This window comes from Danio aesculapii, chromosome 17, assembly GCF_903798145.1.
Source record: "Danio aesculapii chromosome 17, fDanAes4.1, whole genome shotgun sequence".
Classification (NCBI taxonomy): domain Eukaryota; kingdom Metazoa; phylum Chordata; class Actinopteri; order Cypriniformes; family Danionidae; genus Danio; species Danio aesculapii.
Window position 1 is genome coordinate 22,976,314 of NC_079451.1, and position 25,456 is coordinate 23,001,769.

The 25,456-nt window shown below is 35.7% G+C and overlaps 1 protein-coding gene across 1 annotated transcript in view; it reads left to right on the forward strand.

Annotated features, from left to right (window-relative positions):
* ush2a (Usher syndrome 2A (autosomal recessive, mild)) overlaps positions 1–25,456 on the forward strand; it is a 445,979-nt gene that overhangs the window by 227,650 nt on the left and 192,873 nt on the right. Inside the window, 2 exon segments of the mRNA XM_056477496.1 lie at positions 7,971–8,118; positions 14,013–14,155. Coding sequence (XP_056333471.1) covers positions 7,971–8,118; positions 14,013–14,155 — 291 coding nt within the window.

The following is a 25,456-nucleotide window of genomic DNA, read 5'->3' on the forward strand; positions in this document are numbered from 1 at the left end:
GGTCCACAATGTATTTTGAAGGCTTGGTTGTGTTTATAAGATGCAAAGCAATCTGTGCTCATGCTTCACTTGTAGAAAATCACGTTATTTTTTCATATATCTTACTTTGATTATATAAAGCTACTTAGCTAACATGAAAACGACTGTCATAATTCCTAGTTTCTCTGAAAGGCCCGCATTTCCCCTGGTTTACATCTTTGTTTATGTCCTTGCTACAACATACTGTTAATGCTAGCAACTGTGCCTGCAGTTGATCAATTTTAACAAATAAAAATACTTACAGGTTGTGGTTCACAGAGCACAGCTTCATCGGTTGGAGGAGTTTTAGCCGAATCCAGTACTGAACTGGGAGAGATTTGGGAAGCTGTCCTTTGTCAAATGCTAGAGCTATATATATTTTTTTAAATAATTCTCTGGAACATAATAAAAATTAAACTGTAAGCTCTTCTATCTTTGCGGTTTGCCCTTTGGAAGCCCAAATACAGAAACAGAACAAGCTCTGTAGAAATAGCAGTGTTTGGACGGCATTTAGCTTTGCTCTGCTATAACATTACAGCACCTCTGCCACACCTTCGCTGTGCAGGGTGTGTGCACTTGGTGACGGCACGTAACCGGAAGCCATTGTGATCTCACTAGCCCAGATGTATTTTTTGTAGTCCCCAAACTTTGTTTGCTGTAACCCTTTGCATTGAACTTTTGAGCGTCTTACATTCAGAGATGTTGTTTATATTCCCACAGCTACATTATACATCAACTAAAGTTTAAAATCGTTGTGGACCACCCCTTTAACTCATAAAAACATGTACCCCATCTCCACCAAATTGTCCACCAAAGAGCCAGTTTTTTGCTTTTCCAGCAACATTATAATCGTTTGCTCTTTTCTTTCTCTTCTTAAAACCTAAATTAAACCGACCTTTAAAAAATGACCTTAAAATCCACAAAAAGTAAAACTAAGCATCAGAAAAAAAGTAGTTCACAATGTACAAAACATTGACAAATGGTCACAAAAATAGACATTTGCTATGTACTGATAAATTAATTGTGCTAACAAAATTATAAATGGCAACTATGTCATTTAGTATGGCCAGAGACTTTAAGATCTCTTTATTTACAATCATTTAAATTAACGTAATTAAATATTAAAAGATAAATAAAAAATTTACATATTATAGATGTATATAGATGTATAAAATAGATGTACACATATTAGACCCAGTTAATTCACCAATCAAACAAAACATATTTGAGAGAGAGAGAGAGACAGAGAGAGAGATTTTGTGTGTGTTGGTGTTCAAGTCCAAACTATATGAAGTAGTACTGGCATCTCTCAACTGCGGCAATCTGTAGGGACATGGTCCAGACCTGTCCATATGCTCATCATCATCATTATGTTTATGACTGCTTGGCCGGGCTCTGTGCTGTTTATTCCTGCCCAAAAGCCATAGCAGCAAAGGCAGATGGAGGAAAAAGAGTCAAATGGCTTTTATCCGCAAGTCCGTCCAGCAAAATCCACTCGGAGCAGCCGCAGCAGCGATTCCCTCTGCCCAGTGTTTTCTTTGCCTAATACAAGCACATGGACATTATGAAAATTGCAGCTTGGCAGTAAAAGTAATTTTGGAGCTCTGACTTGAGTGATGAGACCGACCCCCATCCCCAAATGCCAGGGTTTGGGTTTGAGATGTCCACATCCCGACCCTTCCTTCTCCATTCAATCAGACTGTCACCCTGTCCTGCTAAATGACGCATGGGTTCGTCAAGCTTTTTGAAAGTCCCACAACAGCTTGGCATATCCATACTCTTTATTGACATAATTGGCAGTTCCATCGCTCATCAATCAAAGTATTAACATTTTTTTTCTTGCCGTAATGTCAATGAGTTGATCTCATTTAGATCGTTCTCAGTACACCAGAGAGCAGAGAGACAAGAATTCAGTTTTGCTTTCATCCCTCTCTCTCTCTCTCTCTCTCTCTCTCTCTCTCTCTCTCTCTCTCTCTCTCTCTCTCTCTCTCTCTCTCTCTCTCTCTCTCTCTCTCTCTCTCTCTTTTATGTGCCGGCCATCATAGGCTAATTCATAATGTATGGAGTTGATTGTATTTTTATATTTTTATTTTAATATGTCGATATTTTATTTTTTTTATTATAATTTTTTTTTATACACCATTTTTGATCACAAATTTTGGCACATTTAAAAAGTGATGATGTTTGATCAAGAGATTTGTCACAAGCCAATATTAATCCTTTAAATCAGGGGTGCCCAAACTTTTTTTTTTTATAAAGGGCCAAAAACCAAACTTGCTTGAGGGTGGTGGGCCGAAGGCAAATATACCAAACTGTATTACGATAAAGTTGCTATGGGTAATTTATATAATAACTAAAAAACATTGCTTTATATGTATTAATGCAGTATAATTGTTTTACATTTTAGTCTCATTTATAACAGAATGGAGTTCAGTGGAGCATCTGTTTTGCCTTGATTTGCTCAGCGATGTTTTCTGCATTATCTTCTGTTCATCGCGTGTCAGTTTTTCCAATTCAAAATCGGAATCACCTACAGATAGATTTCATTGAAACATTTAAATTCAGTTTGCTTTTTTTTATAGCTGAGCAATAAAACAAACAAAAAACAAAAGAAGGTTATGTTAAATTAGAAATGACAATCTCTTTTAAAGGCACTTACCTCAATCACTCTCTTCTCTTATGGGATGGTGGGCCAAATCAAAGGTTACCATGGGCCAACTTTGGCCTGCGGGCCCTAGTTTGGGCATCTCTGCTTTAAAGGATTTATTTTAGGTTTGGCTTTGAGTTTTGATTAAGATTTTTTTTTTATTTATTTTAATTTTAGTTTCTCTTTGGGTTTTTAATTTTTGATAATTTTTTGATTAAGAGGTATGTCACATATATAACAGGTTAATATTAATAATTTAATGGAAATTTAATTTAATTTATTTTTTTATTTTATACATTTTTTATATTATTTTTTATTTTTATTTTATCTTTGGGTTTTTAATCTTTGATTAATTTTTGATTTAGAGGTGTCACAAATATAACAAGTTAATATTAATAATTTAAAGGATGTTTTATTTTATTTTATTTATTTTTATTTAATAATTTTTTTATTAATCTTTGATTATTTTTTGATTAAAAGGTTTGTCACATTTATAATAAGATTAATATTTTAAAGGATTTTTAATTTTATTTATTATTATTTTAAATTAATTAATTTATTTATTTATTTATTTTAGTTTTTTGTTTGTTTGTTTTTTGTTTTGTTTAATTTTATTTTATTTTTAAAATGTAAAACAATTTTTTTTTTATTATTAATTTTTTCACTTGTAAGTCCAAAAGAAAACTTGATGATTTTGAAAGTACAACAACATAAGCAATATACATACACTTTATTGACAAAATTGCCAGTTCCATCATTCATCAATTGAAGTATTAGCCTCTTTTTTTCCCCCTTGATCTCATTTAGGTTGTTGATTTCATTTATATTGTTCTCAATACACCAGAGACCAGGGAGCCAGGAATTTAGTCGAACCCTTTGTTTTGTTAGATTTTTTTGTTTTGTTTTTTTTATGCACTGGCCATCTCAGGGAAATTCAATTCTAATTTGTATTCTATGGAGGCGATTGTATTTGAGCGCGGCCGAAATGACTTAAGTAATCAACAGTTATTGAGTTCTTGTGGCTGGACAAGAGGAGGGTTGATTGAGAATGAGACTTCACTTAGGGAAAGGACTTCACTTGCAGCATTCGAGTGCTGTATTATTGAGGCTGATGCCGACTAGATTGTTCCTCAGAATAGATGATTTTTGCCCAGAGTCGTCCCTAAGCACCAATACAAGTCTCTGAATCAAGTTGTTTTTATTTCGTGATGGCCGAGATGTTTTCGTGTGCTTCCAGGCAATTTTTGTAATATGGTCTCAATGAGTTGTGGATATGATAGGAAATTTGCAAATCATGAGGTCCCTGTTGTTATGCAACTACTTGTGTTATATGTTATGTATTATATGATATATGAAATATGAAATGTTATATGTTATGTCACTTCTAAAACTATTTTTGGTTCCTTGTATAATCCCATGTATAATTTAGTCACAATGTTAATAATAATAATAATAATAATAATACATTTCTAGATAAAAGTTTATTATATTATATTATATTATATTATATTATATTATATCATATTATATCATATTATATTATATTATATTATATTATATTATATTATATTATATTATATTATATTATATTATATTATATTATATCATATTATATCATATTATATTATATTAAATCGTACTTGATTCTGATTAGATTCCAGGGTAGGTTATTCAAAGATAACAACCGCTGAATCTAATCTGGATACTAAGGCAAATCCAGGTACTTAGAAACATCTTGACCTTCAGTGAATACATTCACATCTATATATACTGTATGCTTGGCTGTTAGGAGGCTGTTTTTGACAGTTTGATGTCATCATCTTTGCCTTTATTTAAAGAATTAAAAAAAATATTATGGCTCAGAACAATGTTTTGTGTCAATTTTTTTACTTTTTTTGGCAAGTAGCCATGTAATAAGCAGGATAAAGTACATCTAGGCGGTTGTTTTCAGAGAAAGATTGCTCTTCAGTTTTAAACAACAGCCAATGTGAATTTGTATTTAGGGTATGACATGTATATACCATTATATATTTGATCAAATTATTGTACAATCACTTGTCTCGTCACATAATAAACAATTCAGTATTAGTACTAGAATATGGATATGGTGAGCTTTAGAGATGTTATTTGAATGTGTGTGAAAGTAAGATTGTGTTGAAGACGGCTGACTCGGGCAGTAAAATGAAAGTGTGGTATTATCTGCGGGGTTGATGGTGCGTTGGGACAGAAGCGAGGCTCTGAGGCTTAGAAGGGGCCGGCAAGTCCTTGTAAATCAGAGGCGTAGAGATCTGACCGCACCATTAGACAAGTGCCATTCACATTCTCCACCCGTCTTTTCACTCTCTCTTAAAAAAAGAGGAGTTCTCCATTTAATTCTCTCTCTCTCTCTCTCTCTCTCTCTCTCTCTCTCTCTCTCTCTCTCTCTCTCTCTCTCTCTCTCTCTCTCTCTCTCTCTCTCTCTCTCTCTCTCTCTCTCTCTCTCTCTCTCTCTCTCTCTCTCTCTCTCTCTCTCTCTCTCTCTCTCTCTCTCACACACACACACACACACACACACACACACACACACACACACACACACACACACACAGAATGTTAAATCTTTAAAATATTGTACTGGTATTTTTTTTTTATTAAAGCTTTATTTGATTAAGTATTCATGTTATTGTTAGAAAAAAGTGTATCTTGGAAAGATGGTCTTCTAGTGGTCTATGTCTTGTAGTAGACAACATTCAAAATCAGTAAATATTGTGTTTCAGACTCATTAATGCTGATGATTGTAATATTATCTGTATCTTGTACCACAAGTGTAATGGCCCTTCAAACTTCTAAGCAGATAGATCAACTGTAACTGAAAATAATATTTGTCTTTCTCTTAAAAAATCATTCAGGGCCTACAGCAGGTGCTTAAACACAGTGAAGCCGATCGCTTCACTTTCAATTTTGACTCAGCGATTCTTTTCATTTGTGTCATTTGCTTTTCCATACAGAAGATTATTAGTGAAGAAATGGCCTAAAGTTTGATTCATTCATTAAAAAAATCTATTGTATAACTTGTAGAACTGTGCCAGTTGTTTTGGCTACTTTTATAATAAATTTGTTGTGTTTGAAAGTTAGCCGGAAGTCGTACAAGAATCCCATTAATTTGTGTTTCATTTTAAGTATTTCAAAGTCTTCTAAAGTATTTAAGTTACTTAACTTAAGTGATCCAACCTAAATATCAAATTATTATTAAAACTGTTAATGTTTCGTTTGAAGCATGCATGTTTTTGTAATCTGCAGTGGGAAACATTTTAAATGTAACTTTCCCAACTTGATGATTGATGTTTGAAGGTCCAAATGCTCTATCCGATGCCAAAGCAAATAACAAATACATCTACGTTGTACTTTAATACTATTGGATATCATGATTGTATTATCTGTATACATGCCTAATCTCAGATGGTTAGACAGTGATTCACATTTTATAAATACTAGTGTCTGAGATACAGCAAGTTTAGAGTTAACAGCATGACTTTGTAAAAGATCTAAGTTTAAGTTTCTTTATAGAGCACAATTTAAAAAAAACTACAGATGACTAAATGTGTTGTACAATGCTCTAAAACGCTTAAAAAGACGTAACTATAAACCATCAAACAACAGACAACAAATGAAATCACTAGTAATAGGCCATAATAAAGAAATATGCTTTAAACGTTGATTTAAAAATGTAGTTCTAATGTACATTGGTAGCATCAGTTGCATAGTTTAGATGCAGCTACAATGTAAAAAGTGAGTAAACCCATTTTTTTAAGCGATAAGTAGGCTTTACTTAAAAAGGTGAGTAAACCCATTGCCTTGAAATTCACTTAACCATTCCAAGTTACAATGGACTTGTCCATTGTCAACTTGTTGCTTTTAAAGCAAGGGGTTTACTCTCTTTTTTTAAAGTAACTCGTTTTGTACAGCGTATGCTTAAAAGTATAATTTCACATTCTAATTATACTTGGTTTGTAGTAGTTTTTACTCTTTTCCCTGAGGGGCCTATATATATTTTTCACATAATATTCTCTCGGTTTCAGAGATGAGGCTGTAAAGGCATCTATAATGAAAATCATCTTTTGTAAGCAGTTTGGACAGAACTGTGTGTAAGTACACAGTCATATTGAAGTGATACAAAGACAATAAGTCTCTTTTTTTAAATTTCCTGGATTTTGAGGCCCACCACAACGTGATGTAGGAGTGCGGTTTTCCTGCCCCCCAAATTGATTGACAGCCGTGTATTAACATGTCTCTGTAGTAACGTGTAATAAATCAGCAAGACAGGATGTGCGCAAAGCAACTGCGATTAAAAGATCTGTTCAGCTCTCTGTGATCATCAATCATCATCAAATGTGATCAAGAATGAGTTTTATAAGTTTTAAATGTTTTTAAAACAGCGCATGTTTGTAATGAATTACAGCGATTTACTGTCTTCATCACCACAGCTGAATGTCAGTACAATTTTAAAAGAAGACGCTTCAATCCTGGTTTCATCATTGCAGAAAGGCTTGAATTAACTCCACAACAAATACATCAAATAATCATTGGTAAATGGTAAATAATCTTACAGTAGTATTTCTCACAAACGTTACGTGAGATCTGCTTCCTTCATGTCTGTCACTGTGCTGTTTATCTGACGCAGCCGAGGTGGAGATTGAGGTACACTCTGACAGGCCTGTGGGAACGGTGGGGCGGGAGGAACTAGCATTAAAGGCACAGGTCTCAAAAACAGCTACATTGTGTTCAAAACAGAACATTTTAAAGTTCAGAAAGGTATAATAAATAATCTGATGGGTGTTTTGAGCTGAAATTTTACAGACACATTGTGGAGACACAAAAAAAGCTCATCTTAAATCTTGAAAAAGGGGTAAAGTAGGTGCCCTTTAGTGCTAGTCTAAAACTAAACTGCATAATTGAAATTTTAATCTTAATAAAATACATCAGTGTCATTGTTTCATCTTAAGATGCACACCAGTAATGCATTTCTGTATGTTTTTTTTTTTTGTATTAAAGCTGCTTAAATCTTATTACTTTTAAAGACTTTGAAATGCTTAAGAGGTTAGACAAATAAATTGTATATCATGCTACATTCCAAGCTTCAAAATGAATCCAAAAACACCAAGTTTATTAGAAAAGTAGCTGCACCTAAACTGATATGATACGATAACTGTGGTAATAAACAGCTATTGAGATCCACTCTCTTCCCCAGCAGAGTTTCTCAGCATATGCCACTATGTGCAGGTCTTTTCTCTGCTCCACTTCACCTCTTCCTCTTGTCCACATACAGCTCCAGATGGTTTTCTGGCCCCCAGGCTGGCAGCTGCCACCCCCACCTCGCTGCAGGTGTCCTGGGCTGCTCCGGCCCGACACAACGCTCCCGGAGCTCTGCGTTACCGGCTCCAGATGAGGAGTTCTGCATCCACACAGCTCAACCAGTAAGAGGACCTTCACACTGTACACATGCACTGGTCCACATGCCATACACATGTTCAGGTTGGCCACAGAGTCACACAAACATTTTAATTGATTAAAAAGTCATTCAAATGTTTTGAAAAGTAAGGCTCCTAAAACGTCTTAAATGCCTTAACAACACCATACATTACATTTTGTGTCCTCTTTTAATGTATATCTCATTATAGGGCATGCATTGAAAAACTCATCAGAAAAACCCTGCCGTGTTACTGGGGGTTATTACAATACTAATAAAGTTTTATGACAAAAATTCATTCGTTCATTCATTTCCTTTTCGGCTTAGTCCCTTTATTAATCAGGGGTCGCCACAGCGGAATGAGCCATCAACTTATCCAGCACATGTTTTACGCAGCGAATGCCCTTACAGCTGCAACCCATCACTGGGAAACACCCATACACTCTCATTCACACACATACACAACAGACAATTTAGCTTACCCAGTTCACCTATAGCGCATGTCTTTGGACTTGTGGCAGAAACCGGATCACCCGGAGGAAACCCACTCGATCACGGAGAGAACATGCAAAACTCCACACAGAAATGCCAACTGACCCAGCCGAGGGTAATCATAAATGTAGTTATTTAAATTAAGTATCCATATACATGTATGGTTCCACGGCTGATAAAAGAATGTTTGTCCAAAGAGGTTTTGCAATACGATTCGGCTGAATTTAATCACTGGTAGGAGAATAGTGGGATTCTGTGCAATTTATTTATGGAATCACACTACATTTGATGTCATCTTTTATTGCGGTTACCACTGCATGATAAGGCTGATGAGGTTGCATGATGATGAGTTGATTTACAGTTTTACTTAGTCACTTCGGTACATTTCTCAGATCAGAATTGAAATTCACAAAACATCAATCTAGACATCATCATGTCAGTTGTGCACATCAAAAAACAGTTTCTTATTTCTCTGAACAAGTTGAAAATGCTTGCGTACGTCCATGCAAATGATTATGTGCAATTTTCTAATCTTTCCTAAATTATCAGTTGCTTATGTCATGTTGATCAAAATGCTTGATTTTGGTCTCTGTCTGAATAGTCTCACACGCCACTACATTTAATCGTTTGCTCATGGCATAAGTCTTCACATGCAAAATGATTGAACAAGTTGTAATAAAATGTTGTCATAATGCATTTTTCTATACATTTCCATTAGACTTTTTTTCTAAATCTCTATACAATTGGTAAATTTCTCCCAGGTGAATCTTGACTTTTTCTAATGAAGGTGCATCTGAAAGAACAATGTCTTATGTTCACATTTCTGATTTTGTTTAGTTTTTTCTTTGTGTTGTGCAGTGCTGTCTTTTCCTTTCTATATCACAATGGCATGATCTGGCAACAAATTACAGTACAAAGCCATAAAATTAGCCATGGTTTACTACAGAAAACCCTTCCAGAGTGCAGTGTTATATTGACAAAATGACTAAGTAATTTGACTGTCTTATCCATACACAAGGATTTGTCATTCTGACTCCACTGACGTGTTCATTGACACAGAAATTTAGTTTTGAGAGATGAACTAAGGATTTTGAGCAAGAGGCTGGCTTTTGCAGGTAATCCATGGGGTTTTGCTGTTTGTACTCATTGTTTTGAGAAATGTACTTATTGTTTAGCAAAATTTCAATTCTGATCTGAGAAATTTAGCAAAGTAATTGAAACAAAACTGTAATCTAAGGTGTTATTAGTTCATTTAACTACATTAAGCATCTTACTGAGGCCCCAAATACAGAAAGGTTGTCATTGTTTTGTTCCTAGTTTGTCTCTTTTATAAAAAGCATGCAATTTCAGTCACAAAATGTGACGACATCTGCTTTTTAAAATTAAATTGCTAGTCCATTACATACATAAATGTTTTATTTCTGAATTAACAAAATACTTTCTCTGTTTTAAAATATTTGTTAAATGAGAAGAAATGTAAGTATTTAATGCAGAACATGCTTGTTAAAACTCTAAATCCTGTCATAGGAACTCATTGGAATTTAAATAATTACATATTGTTATTACTTTACTCAAATCGTTAAATGTTCTTTATTTCATTGATTTAACATCTTAACATTTACTGAGTATTTTTAACCGTAAGAACCCTGCAGGCACAGGACGTCAACACGATGTCATATTGACATGTACCGCAACATACTCCAACAATGAAAATTGGGTTGATGTCAGAACCCAACGTCAGGCCGATGTCAGTGTCCAACCTAAAATCAACCAAATACCAACGTTTAATTATGTTACACCTTGGAGTTAGTGTGGACGTTCCCACTATAACATCTATCAGACGTTGGATTATGTTTGGGAATTAAAATCGGGTTGATGTCAGAACCCAACGTCAGGCCGACGTCAGTGTCCAGCATCCAACCTAAAATCAACCAAATATCAACAGCTAATCATGAAGCACCTTGTCGTTGTGTGGACGTTACCACTATGACATCTATCAGACGTTGGATATTGGTCTCTTTCCAATATAACCTTAAATCAACCAAATATCAAAGTAATTTGACATCATTATTGGACATCAAAATAACGTTGTCCTTAGACGCTGACTAGACATTGAATTTTGGTCACCTGACATCATGACCTAAATCTAACATTTTATTAACATCTTATGTTGTTGTGTGCCAGGTGGGAAATGAGTACATCACTCATCTGTTTGTTTGTTTAATACTGTGCAGTATGCAAGTTTATTTCTCAATTTTAGATCAAAAGATTAGAAAATGCCTAAACACCCGCCCACCTAAAGACCCTCCTTCATCAGAAAAGTGGTCAAAAGTGGACTACAACACCAGGTCTAAACAGTATTGTGTTTCCCTCGTCTACTTGTGATCCAATCAAACCAAAGTGCTTCCTAAAACCAGGTGTAAACCAGATACATCAATGGGTATTTGATCTAAACAGAAGAAAGCAGAGAGCATATGTAGGAATAACAAATCATGGGCCTGAGCAGGGCTGCCCTTGTGAAAAAAAAATCTGCTTCTGAAAAAAAGGAACGAAACAAATGTTTTATCTAATATGTATGCATTACATGCTCCCTGACAACAAATTGCAATTTAATCAGAAATAGGAGAATTCTCATTCTGTTGTAATAAATAAATGACTAGGCGCATGTATTATATATCACCCTCATTTCCTGGGATTCTTTTGAAATGTATTTCATTGTTCATGTGATTTATTTATTATACTCCATGGTAAATTTGATCGTTGGGCTCTGCGGAAGTTGATGCTGCCTAAAAACCAGCGAAGATTTGTTCTAATCAGTAAGACTTGTAAGCCATTTAATGCAGTGTGATTAAATGCATTTTTCATTTCAGTTCAATAAAAATATCAGCTTGCATTCTCACCCGAATAATGTCAGATTTTGAGCAGAGAAGCTGATGAGCCAGATTCAATCCTATGCTTACACTTGATTTATTTTAAAGCTCAGATTTGATTTTAATTTTGATTTAATGGCACTGAATGTAAAATATATTTAAATTATTTTAAAGCCCTGTTAAAATTCAGAATTGAAGATTTGTCATTTTAGTTCATGTCTGTTAGATTTAAAGCGTCTAGAAGCTACAGTTGAAGTCAGAATTATTAACCCCCCTTTGGTTTTATTATTATTTTTTTATATATATTTCTCAAATGATGTTTAACAGAGCAAGGACATTTTCACAGTATGTCTGATAATATTTTTTCTTTTGGAGAAAGTCTTATTTGTTTTATTTCGGCTAGAATAAAAGCAGGGTTTTTTAACATTAAGATCAAAATTATTTGCCCCATTAGGCTATACAGAACAAGCCATCGTTAAACAATAACTTGCCTAATTACCCTAACCTGCCTAGTTAACCTAATTAGCCTAGTTAAGCCTTGAAATGTCACTTTAAGCTGTATAGAAGTGTCTTGAGAAATAACTAGTCAAAAATTATTTACTGTCATCATGGCAAAGATAAAATAAATCAGTTATTAGAGATGAGTTAATAAAACTATTATGTTTAAAAATGTGTTTAAAAAAATCTTCTCTCTGTTAAACAGAAATTGAGGAAAAAAATAAACAGGGGGCTAATAATTCATACTTCAACTGTATGTACAACTGATATATATATATATATATATATATATATATATATATATATACTGTATTTTAGCTTATGTAGGCATACAATGTACACCATTTCTGTTCAATTAAAATGATAAAAATAAACTGTAGCATTTTTGTTGTAAATGTAAATTTAAGCTATGTTTTTTTATATCCATTCATTTATTTATAAAGAATCAATCAATCAATCAAAGAAATAGTTTACTGTTATTCAACAATAACCTGTTTCTACTCAGTAAAAAAAAAAAAAAAACATGATAGGCATAATTTAAAACCATGCTAAAAAAAACATACCCAAACATTTAGACAGTAGTGCTTTTTTTTTTGCTGACAATTGCGACTTTTTTTCTCATAGTGATTTAAAGGGGAAATGATGCATTCAGTCAAGTTTACATTATTTTGTACATAGGATTTCACTTTAATGAAAATATATTAAACTCGATTAATGTAACCATTTAGTTCAGCTGAACAGATACAGTGGAAGTAAGGGACTTAACACAGCAAAGCCTAACTTAACCCAATGCGTGAAGTGGAGCTGGTGCAAAAACAAGCATCAGATCTGTATATATATATATTTGTTCTAATTTTCAATTTTTCCCTTTTAATTAGAGATTATTTGATGCGCTTTGGTCTGCTCTCTGTATTATGCTGCCAGACGCCTGTATGGGCTTCAGCCATGGTACTGTAGTAACGGACTGAACATAGAGACTGGACAGCCTAATTTAACCCAATGCATGAAGTTGTGGACGTACATGGCAGAGCTGGTGCAAATACAACAAATACAAGCGTTTAAGTTGTGTCTTAAGTTGTGTATTTATCTTTTGTTAATACCTTTCATTTGATGCGCTTTGGTCCACTCTCTCACGCTGCTCCAGCACTGCCTGATGAGAGGATTTACATTCAGACTAGTACAACGATGAAATCACATGACTTCACGCTTTACTAAGTCACATCTTTGTGGATTATGTCAAGACATTTCCTTTTCAAGTCGATCAACTCGATCTCTCAATATGTATGAAGGGTGTAAAAACCTGCCATGTAAAAAATCGCTGATCTTAGTTTGGTTTGAACACGAAAAGAGGTGAAGGCTGTAGTAGTCAAAGGTGAAAGTAACCGCCCCCATTACGTCAGTACCGAACCTTGTTGAAACCCGTACAGGCAGTCAGGCAGCAAAGGCAGCATAATACAGAGAGTAGACCAAAGCGCATCCAATGATCTGGTAGATAAAAGGGAAAAAATAGAATATATATATATATATATATATATATATATATATATATATATATATATATATATATATATATATATATATATATATTAGACACACATCTGATGCATGTTTTTGCACCAGCTCCACGTCTTCACAACTTCACGCATTGGGTTAAATTAGGCTTTGCAGTCTTCGTGTTCAGTCCATTACTTCCACTGTATCTGTTCAGCTGAGGGAACGGAACCAACCTTGTGACGTCAGACACAGCGATATTCAAAGATGGCGGCATCCTAGGTCTAAAAGCTATAGTAAAACATGCCGTTTTCTGCTAAATGGTTACAATAATCAAGTTTGTTATATATATTTCCATTAAAGTGGAAATCAGTTTGCAAAATAATGTAAACATGAGTGCCCTTTAAATGTTACTTGATTTATTGAAAATTGGGTTCCATAATAAAGCGTAAAAAAAAACTGCTTTATGTCAACACATGACTAGATATTATGTAATGCTGTTAGGTTTTATGTAATGTGTTTGCTCATTTACATTTATTTCTGTCTTCAGGTTAATGGACGATGAGACGACCACCTTCAGCCACACAGTGAAGGATCTGGAACCTTTTACCGAGTATCACTTCAGACTGCTGGTGTCTAACAGCTATGGAGAAACCAGCAGCCCCTGGGTCTCTATGTTTACTGCACAAGACAGTGAGTTACACACCTGACACACACAATAGAAAACCATTAAAGTCCCCTCAAAATCTATGTATTCAAGGATCGATATCCATTAAGAAACGATAGTTAAAATGATAAGTTCAGAGAAAGAATCATTTTCACAGCTGCAGCATGTTACGAATGAAGCCCCCCCAAAAATAACACACCATGCAGTTCATATACAGTGATCCCTCGCTATAACGTAGTTCACTTTTTGCGGCCTTGCAGTTTGACAGATTTTTTTTTTGTTGTTGTGTCTTCAACTCATTGTGTTCTGCATCCTGATTAGCTCATTGTGTTCTGCGCCCTGCCTGGCTGTAGACCATTGTCAAACAATCTCCTCTATGCCATATCTCCTGTACAGTACAGAATGCGTTCAGCTTGCCAAATTTACATAAATCTTTGATAGGTAGCAGTGTGACTCTGAAGTGCTGTACTGAATGTTTGCAAGCTTTCTTCCTACAATGTCGATGAAATGTTCTGTGCTGTCAAAGGCACCTGTGGTAGCACTCAAAAGGCAGAGGAAGATGTTAACAATCACACAAAAAGTTGATCTTCTGGACATGCTTAAAGAAGTTACGCGGCTGTAGGGCGCATTATGGAGTAAATAAATGATCAAATGGTTTTGATCTTTGGTTTTATTCCATAATACTGGACTTAATTTTCTACAAAGGTTTGAACTTTGAGAGTGTTTAAACAAGAGAGAAATGTTTGAAAATGTTAATGTATCTCTGTGAAAAGTGAATAATGTGTGTAGTAATGGGTGTTACAGCCTTGAAACATCTATAATAATTGTAAAAAATAAAGCAGACTACTGAGGTTACATATGCTGGTGAAGATTAAAGATACAGATGAGAGGTTTGCGCTGACTGGGCTATATGTTGCGTGTTACACAAATAAGGACTAAATGTATGCTGTGTGTAGTTTTTCTGTGATTGGTAACATATCGGAGACTGTAAGGGGCTGTTTGTGTTCATATATGTTGCGTTTATATATTTATTTTGTATAATTGCAGACGTTACAGTAGGCTATTTCACATCATTGATTTGCATGTATAATCAAATCATGCTTATATAAAGGTTAGTAATGAACATTTATACACAAGTATTTATGTGTATAAAGCATCTGTTTTGTGAGAAGTGCTTCTCATATGATATCTGAAGGACCCATACAGCTTTACTGTGACATTTCCTCGAGCGACAATGACGTCAACTGAAACTTTGTCATACACCACACCCACCATCGGTACCCTTTTGGCAGTGGCATACCGTACCGCACCGTACCACTCAGTGGAAACAGGCAATTAGTTGTTCCAGTTTAAAACGAGATGAAAGTTTGTTTAAACACAAGCACTGTGAGGGGCAGCAGGTAAGCATTGAAACTTCATATACAGTGGTAATATAAAATTCTGTGTTTTACATGGCGCAGGACAATGGAATTTAATTCATATGAGACCCACATTATATCCTATCTCAGTCAAATAATAAAGATCTTTGATATTTAAACAAACCAGATCTTAAATGTTGTGAGTTTATAGTGGCAAGACAGTATACCGGAAGCACCCAAGCTGGCTTATACAAAATTAAAAGTCAGCTGTGTGGAAAAACTGTGACCCTGGCAATTTTGCTGGTAGATGTGTGATATCAACAAAATGCTATTGGCTGTTTTTTTAAAGGGGAGGGGCTAATCAATATGTCTTTTCGGGTCTTCATGTTTGAGTTGAAATCACGTCGCACATTAAACATTCCTGTGCATTTCAAGGCACTTCAGTGGACTTTTAAGCACATAAAGAGAGCATTGTGTTTAACCACATGTCAGGCAGATCCTCTGTGAAGCTCTTGTCCCACAGAGAAGAGCAGGTGTTGAAAGAGAGAGAGCCAGAGAAAGGGCCAGTGGGCAGAGATCACTAGTTAAAGGTACGCCTCTTCCACATGACCTTGCCGGTGTCATTTTGGACTGATTAGTGTAATAGAATCATATTAAGGATCATAACAGACACTCTCTGCTAAGTTATAAATTAATTAAACTTCAGCCTATTAGCACATACATTATAATTACAGAGCCAGTATTTGCATACACTCAGATTGCGCTGTATTATGGACCATCACCTCTTCATTATCATGCTTGGAGACGACCCCCTCCCCACAATGCCCTGCAGCGCTTCACAACTTCTGCTTTTGGGAAGAGTTTTTCCCTCCATCTGAGAGCTCAACTACGTGAGCTGTGTAACTTTCACTGCTTCATTGATACTTTATGTTTGGTTTCTTTTCTTGGATTCTGCTTTAGTGGCCTTATTTCCCACAATGCATTGCAATGTTTGAACTTGGATCTTATATTTCGTTTTATTTATGAATTCCTAGCATGTCTTGCAATCATTATGGATACTCAAATATAAGTAGTTTAACTTCAAGTTTAAGTAGTAGGGTTTGGTAGATAGACGATGCCATTGTTCATCGCCGATGGCCGATAGACATCATGATGCTAAACCGGCATGGCGATCCTCCGCCCCGCACCCATCGCAGCAGCAAACCGCTCGTGAACAACACACACTTAGAACCCATTTACAATAATACGTCTTAGTTTTCAAATGGCATTTTAGAATGAAAACGATCCACGTCCACACTGGCGTTTCATCTAGCATTTCTGATTTCTGATTCACATGATTCACACACACGCACACACTCTCTGTCATGCACTGCAGACATGCGTGCGTGCGTCTGAGCTCCAGCAGTCAGCGGGTGCTTTGAGCACAAAACCTCAGAGAGCAGTGCACGTCGGACAATTTATCAAGGATGTACCGCTGGATTGTGTCTCACTATACTTGTTAAACATGATATTTAATTAATTTTGTTTCTATCTAATGACTCTTCTGTCTTTTGAATCTATCAGGTAACGTGTCACAGTAATTTTAGCAAAAACCTCAGATACTGTTGGTTGGTTCCTGTTGGTTATGCACCCTTATTACCAACCAAGTTTGTCGACGCCATTATAACCTACACAGATTACACTGCCTATTCATTCCAGAATCCCGTGGAAAAAGTGATTGACAGGTAGTAATTTGTGTGTAACTTTATTTATTTATGATTTGGTTATGGTTAAAACAAAGACCATGTGGGTCAGGTAGTTGAAGCGGTAGGCTGCAAATAATTAATTCGTTAGAAATGAATTAATTATTCATAAATAATTAATTCACCTACGACGACGATGCCATCGTCGACCACGATGTTTCACATTAGTCATCGTATGATGCCAAATTGGGTCGACATTGCCTAGAACCCTAAAAAATAGGTTTTCATAAAAACTTTTGCTTCATATTTTTTATGTAATTGAAAGTTATTTTATTTTTTTAAAGGTGTAAAAAATGATGGAAACCTTTTTGGATAAGGATGTGATGAGCAATATATCACTATGTGACTGAGATCAGTGAGGAAATTGCTTTTTTGTTGTAAGTTGTTTTCAATTTGAATTCAGTAACATTGTGCATTGACTTGTTTATTTTTCTATCTATATATTTCTCTTTATAAACAGTTTATTTTTACATACAGTAATAGGCCTGCTGAATTGATCATTTCAGCATCAACATCGCAGTGTGAAAAAGTTAGAAAAACAAAATATCGCAACGTCAGTTTTTCCAATATCATACAGTTTGTTGTATATAATACAGTGGTCCCCAGAAGACATTTTATTTTGTTCTGGATAGGGATGCAACAATACAGTTAGCCTAAGGTTCAATACATACCTCGGTTTTTAACACGGTTTTTGGTTTGGTTCGGTTCTGATGGCTTGACACATAAGTGTTTTATTGTTATTCTGTGCTTAGGCAATAGGAACAGTAAGAAGTTAAGGAGAAAAAATAAAAATGATTTATTGCAATACTCCTTTTTTTTACTTAAAAGCCAAAAAAAAGTACACTAGTTCCTAGTGTATTGTATAATAAAAATTAACACTGAAATCTCTCAGCTGCTGGTTGCTCATGTACAAACTGGGGGACACATACATTCCTACATTTTGAAAATAAACATACATGTGAAGTTAATAAACATCAATTGACCATTTCAAATCAACATATTTGTTCTTCAGTAAACATAAACCATCTTAATTCAACTTAACAGTACTCCAGTATAGTATCCTTCATTCATTTTCACTTAGATCAGCTATCTATTCCTGTATTTTGAGGTTAGTCTGTAAAAAGATAAGCCTATCAACATACTCTGCAGGGAGCGTTTTGCACTTACAGTGTCCCCGGCAGTGGAGAAAATTTTTCCGCAACACCAGTTGGGTATGTTTGCTGGAAGGATTCAGCGAGGGATTGTTGTTTTTTTGAAAGACTTTATTACCTTCTCTGCTATCCTGCCTTCGGACAGTACTATTGCTGGGTGATGGCGCTGCAGATGTGCATTCTTGTTGGAAGAGTTTCCGTTTGAATTGGCTATACGTGTAAAACAATGCTTGCACACAGTCATTTTTTTGTTCACCTTTTATCTTCCTCGGCATTATAATGGCAAAACCGAAATGTCCTCAAAAAACGCCAGCTCTTCCTCGTACTGTTGCCTCACTTCACCACCGCTCGCCATGGTAAAGTGTGGAATGATGGTTAAGTGCCCCCTAACTTTAGAGCATAGAGATTGAATATTTAGTCACGGGGAGGAGTTTCCTCATCTTAGCTCGTAGACTTACAGGCACACACAAACAGTCAATTCAGAGAGGGATAAAAGGCACATAAAATATTTAAATGTAAAACCGAAAAAATCCAATTCACAAGCGTGTATTGAACCGTGGATGTCGTACCGAACGGTTCAATATAATATTAAGAATTGTGGCATCCCTAGTTCTGGACCAAAAAGCTGCGCATGAACACACCAAATGGATAGCAGCTGACTGATTCAAGAGCCCATGTTCTGCTCCTACATGGGGGGATATAGTCTGTTTACAACGTTAACCTGTCAAAAGGTGGTGCATGGAACACACTAAACCAACTAGACAGACTCATGCTGACCCATGGTGTGTCCCGGCCCTTAAACAACAGCCTGTTTTGTGTCAGAGTTTATTCTACAAGAACAACTGTCTGGATGTACATTATCCACTACTTAACTTCAAGAATACTTAAAAAATAAAAGGGCAGACTACATGTTTAGCTATATTTTAATGGCATTTTCACACACAGACTCCATATGCCAAAACTGTGATGACCCAGCAATCCTCATATTAGCAGCTCTTCTAAAAGTCATTTTAATCCCAAACAAGCGACATGTCAAATCCTGATCAGCACGCTGTATAAATCAAAACCATCTTCTCTTTTCGTCTGGCAGCAGAAATGAGCCCTTCACTCAAGCTCTATTTACACATCTCTTTCTTTGCAGCAGGGGTGATGACTTTGAGAACAGGTGGGCATTACCAAGAAGGAGAGAAATGATTGTTATTGTTAAAGAGAAAAGCCCTTTATTTCTTTTCCGAAATGGGCTGTGAAGAGCCTCGGTGCGGCATATTCGGCTCTCCGCGGCGGGATTATGGGGAAAGCGTGAGTTTTAGTGGCTCCTGGCACTGCTAATAAACACTCGCACACATATCATCAGCCGGCCCATCAACGTGAAATAGTACCCGGCATAGCCGCACTAAATTAACAGTAGGAAAGAATTGAGGAGATTCTTCAAAATAATGTGGCCGGCCGCATGATAAAGGAAGAGGAAAGGATGGGCAAGGTGAAATAGGAGGAGAGAAACGTATGTCATATTTTCTTTAGCTCTTTTTCTTCTTTGATAGGCTCCCGCTCTTCATCTCTGATTTAGAAATGGCCTCTAGAGAGAGTTCTGCACCTCTGTGTGAAATGTTCGAGCTGCCCTACATATGGTTATTTCAGCAATAAATATAATCAATTACAATCAGTGTCTAAGGGATCATCTTTTGCCATCTTAATTGTATTTATGTTTTGAGACCATGATTTTAGCGGAATGCATGTATGTAAAGGTTTTGATTATAATTTTTTCTATTATTATTACTTTAGGAAATTTCAGTCACAGTATGAATGTTTTTCTTTTCAGTCTTTTAGATACCACAGACCCTGATCCCTGTTTGAGGGACCACATCTTAAAATTAAAGTTTCTTTTATAAAAACCTGGTTTACAGTGCATCCAGAAAGAATTCATAGCGCTTCACTTTTTCCACATTTTTTTATGTTACAGCCTTATTCCAAAATAGACTAAAGTTATTTATTTCCTCAAAATTCTACTCACAATACCCCATAATGACAATGTGAAAAATATATATATATTTTTTTTAATTAGTTTTTTTGAAATTGTTGCAAATTTAATAAAAATAAAAAACCTAAAAAAGCACATGTACATAAGTATTCACAGCCTTTGCCATGAATCTCTAAACTGAGCTCAGGTACATTCTGTTTCCTCTGATCATTCTTGAGATGTTTCTGCAGCTTAATTGAAGTTCACTTGTGGTAAATTCAGTTGATTGGACATGATCTGAAATACACCTGTCTATATAAGGTGCCAGGGTTTGACAGTGCATGTCAAAGCACAAACCAAGCATGAAGACAAAGGATTTGTCTGTAGACCTCCGAGACACGATTGTCTCAAGGCTCAAGGCTGGGGAAGGTTACAGAAAAATTTCTGCTGCTCTGAAAGTTACAATGACCACAGTGGCCTCCATCATCCATAAGTGGAAGATGTTTGGAACCTACGGGACTCTTCCTAGAGCTGGCCAGCCATCTAAGCTGAGTGATCAGGGGAGAAGGGCCTTAGTCAGTGAGGTGATCAATAACTCGATGGTCACTCTGTCTGAGCTCCAGCGTTCTTCTGTAGAGAGAGAGCAGAACCTTACAGAAGGACAACAATCTGTGAAGCAGTCCACCAATCAGGTCTGTATGGTAGAGTGGCCAGACGGAAGCCACTCCCCGCCTGGAATTTGTCAAAAGGCATCTGAAGGACTCTCAGACCATAAAAAACTAAATTATCTGGTCTGATGAGACTAAAATTGAACTTTTTGAAGTGAATGGCAGGTGTTACGTTTGGAGAAAACCAGGCACCGCTCATCTCTGGGCTAATGTCATCCCTACAGTAAATCATGGTGGTGGCAGCACCATGCTGTGGGGATGTTTTTTCAGCAGCAGGAACTGTGAGACTACTCAGGATAGAGGGAAAGATGAATGGAGCAATGTACAGAGACATCCTGAATGAAAACCTGCTTCAGAGTGCTCTTGACCTCAGACTGGGGTGACGGTTCATCTTCCAGCAGGACAATGACTCAAAGCACACTGCTAAATATAATTCGAGTGGCTTCACAATAACTTGATGAATGTCCTTGAGTGGCCCAGCCAGAGCATAGACCTAAATCCTATTGAACATCTCTCAAGAGATCTGAAAGTAGCTATACACCGTCGCTTCCCATTCAACTTGATAGAGCTTGAGAGGTGCTGTAAAGAGGAATGGGCAAAAATTCCCAAGACAGGTGTGCCAAGCTTGTGGTATCATATTCAAAAAGACTCGAGGCTGTAATTTCTGCAAAAGGTGCATCAACAAAGTATTGAGCAAAGACTAAGAATATTTATGTACATGTGATTTTTAAGGCTTTTTATTTTGTATAAATTTGCAACAATTTCAAGAAAATCTTTTTTCACATTGTCATTATGGGGTATTGTGTGGAGTTTGGAATAAGGCTGTAACAAAAAATGTGCAAAAAGTTATTTGTCACTTCTTATTGATTACATTTATAATTGCTATTGTTTTTCTGCTTTCTTGTATACTAATTTGTTATTTACTTATAAAGTTTGATCTTTTTTAAGAAAAATAAATAAATTCATTATTTTTCAGTTATTTTTTACTTATTTTTACATCATTCATATTATGTAGGACTTCAGTCTCTCCTTTTCACAAAATAAAAGCTCAAATATACACCTTTCTGATTCTGTAAATACAGTCTTGGCACTGTGGGGAAAACACTTCGATCTGTCTGTTTGGCTCCTTTCGTGCTGTGCTATGTCTGAACACTGCTAGAGATCTCCTTAGTCAAGATGTATGAGCATTTTAAGTATTCAAAAGGCCCTCATTCCTCTGCTTTTTATCATTCCATTAAGATTTTATAACCATCTTTTTAAAGTAATTCCATCCATGAATTTTTACCCCTTAGACTTGACAGGCGATTCTGTGAACATAAACTTTGCCATGTAGAAGAGCTCTTTCCTCTGTCTGCTGTGCCTGTGCTAAAACACACGAGCGACGTGTACCATCACTGCTGAGCAGAAACCTTACAACTCCATATTTTTGACTAGTTTTTCAATGTTTTTGGTCAGCCTTTACGTCTGGTCTGTGGGTTTTACTAATATTTATGCAAAGTATTATAAACCTTGTAACTACATGTGTTAAAAAGAAATGCTGTTTAAGTAAGTACAGAATTTTCTTTATTTAAAAAAAGAGTTTCCTGAGTTAGAGGAGTGAAGAGTTTTAAACAACAGTTACAATTAGCAATTTTGGACTAATTGATCAAAAGAAAGCACAAACCTTTATTTATTTGTATAGCGCTTATACAATGTAGATTGTGTCAAAGCAGCTTCACATAAAAGGTCACAGTAAATAGGAACAGTGTAATTCAGTTTGTAGTGTTTAAGTTCAGTTCAGTTGAGCTCAGTTCAGTGTGGTTTAATAATCACTACTGAGAGTCCAAATATTAAAGGGCAAATCCAACGATGCGCAGCTCTACAGATCCCGAACCATGCAAGCCAGTGGCAACAGCGGAGAGGGAAAAAAAACTTCACTAATGGCGGAAGTGAAGAAAAAAAACCTTGCTCAGAAAACAAACTGAGCAAGCACATGCATTTACTGCTCTGAATTAGTTGTGGCCATTTAAAATTTGCCTGTATAAACATTTTCCCTGTGTATTTGAAATTGGTTTTGGTGAAATGAACACATGCAAGTGACAAACTTATTTTGATAGTTTTGACATGACTACTTTATCATGCTATTTTTGTATCACAGAGTAATTAGTGGTTTTTTTATATAATATTTTATGATTTATTTGACCTTATAGCAACACAGAGCAATACAAAAATCAACAACAATTATAAAGAGTAAAAAAGAAAAGCAAACAAAACAAAAAAAGAGACAAAAGTCAGGAAAAAAAATGATTTTAAAACCATTATTACATCAGTTCCTCCTTTTATTCAAAGGTTAACAATGTTATTTCTAGGCCACTGGGCACAGGCATTATGATGATCTTGTAGACAATGACAGGGTTATACATTTAAACTGTTATCCTTGGCATTTGTCAGATATTTAAAAAGGCTTTCCAGGTGGCTTCGAAACCAGCAATGTTATCAGAAATATTGTCTCTAAGTCTCTGTAAATGTTAGAAAATTCTGAAAGCCAGGATTAAAAAAGTGGTTTTGATGCCTTTTTCCATAGACAAATAATAATAATTTTTTTACTTATCACCATTCCATATTTTACATCTTTTTAAATTAGATGACTGAACCCATGAAGTTAGTCAGACCAATCAAAAACAGCGATTGCTGGATCAGGGGCAAGGTCACAAGAATAAGCCTTAGAGTAGAATCTGAAATCTCAAAAAGTTTTAGGCATGACCAAAAAAAAAGTCCTTCCGTAGATTCACATTTGTTACATGTTGAGGAGGTGGAGGGGTAGAATTTATTAAGCTTAACCCCAAAATAATGAAGCCGATGTACTACTTCATATTGGATTAGATGGTGTCTTGAGTTAATAGAACGTATTTATGACCTTGATAGACCTTTTTCCAGTCCTCATTGGTAATTTAAATGCCTCTTTTTCCCAGGAATCTTTCAAATACAATATAGATATGTTGAAGTGATCAGTAAAAACATCTATAAAATGGGAAATCAAATTAGAGGCATCAGGAGAAGCAAAAATTAATTTATATCATGTTCATCTGCTAATAGTGGTAGACACAGTAAATGTATAAACATAGACATAAACATATAAACATAGTTTCTCAGCTGTAGATATCTAAAAAATGTGATGGTAAAAGAATATTCTGTTTCAGCTGAGGGAATGTAGCACATTTTCCATCCATGTACAAGTCTCTTATAGTGACCATTCCTTTACTGGACCAAATTGAAAATGTGGAGTGAATGAGTGATGGCTTAAAGGTGTGGTGATGAGCAATAGGGGTGGACAATGTGGTAGATGGCAACTTAAATGCTTTCCGAATCTGACTGTTTTTAGATTTTGTTTTAATTCTGATTTTAGTTTTAGACTTAGTTTTTTTGTGTGATTTTTATTTTTATTTTTTTATCATTTCTTTTTTATTTTAGTTTCAAGTTAATCTTGAAAATATATATTTAATGAAAAATAGGTTAACAATTTTACAGTTTTACTAGTTAACCATAATATCTCCTGTAATTGGTAGTTAACGTACATGTCCGCATACACCTCAATAACTTCATTTCTTGAATTGAGTTTAATTTAAACAAAATCAAACACCCAACCTTTATTATTTCATCTTGCTATTAATCATCAGCTCGTGCACAGTTGTTAAAACATTATGTACCGAGCCACCAAAGCTGTGCAGTTCACCTTGAAAGATGTAACTTACTGTACAACAATGTACACTTCATCAAGTTCAAAACCAAAGGAATATTTCACAAAGAATGCTCTTTTTTTCCGTCCTTTTCCTTTCAATCTTCTTTACGACAAACGGCTTCTTGAAAGTAGCATATACCGACATATCCGTCCTAGCTGACATCAGCCACGCTAACCTTCAAAGCTATCATATTGTCACAAGGACCTCTGCAATGCTAAAAATAATCCTCTCTTTCCTTCACGTTCCCCGTTTCCCCCCTCCTCCTTGCCTTGTCACTTGATTGTGTTATTATTATGCTAACCAAATCCTTATAAATGTGATTTAAGGCTTGGCGGCCCGCGCTCTTGTTTTCCCTTCTGCTGTAGCGATTTATAGTGGCCCAGGAAAGGCCTCTCTAAGTATCCCAAATGTCCTGAGATTACAGCTGTTGCCGATGCCTGATTGAGGCCGACTGCTGTTATTGCACTGTGTTCTTGCTTGTACCCTGAGAGCAGTAAAGCATCAATAAAATCAAAAGCACCTGCATCTTAAATGAAATTTCAATTGAAAAACTTAACAGCCCTTCAAATTGCGGAATTTAACGCAGACCAGTAAAGCTTAAATAACACTTTGCCTCTGCAGACCGAAAGAGCGGAGAAGGAAGGAAGGAAGGAAAGCTGGCCGGCGGTGAAGTAAGGAGGGGTGGTTGGCGTTCAAGGTGACTTGATTGTCTCATGTGGTAAAATTATTTAC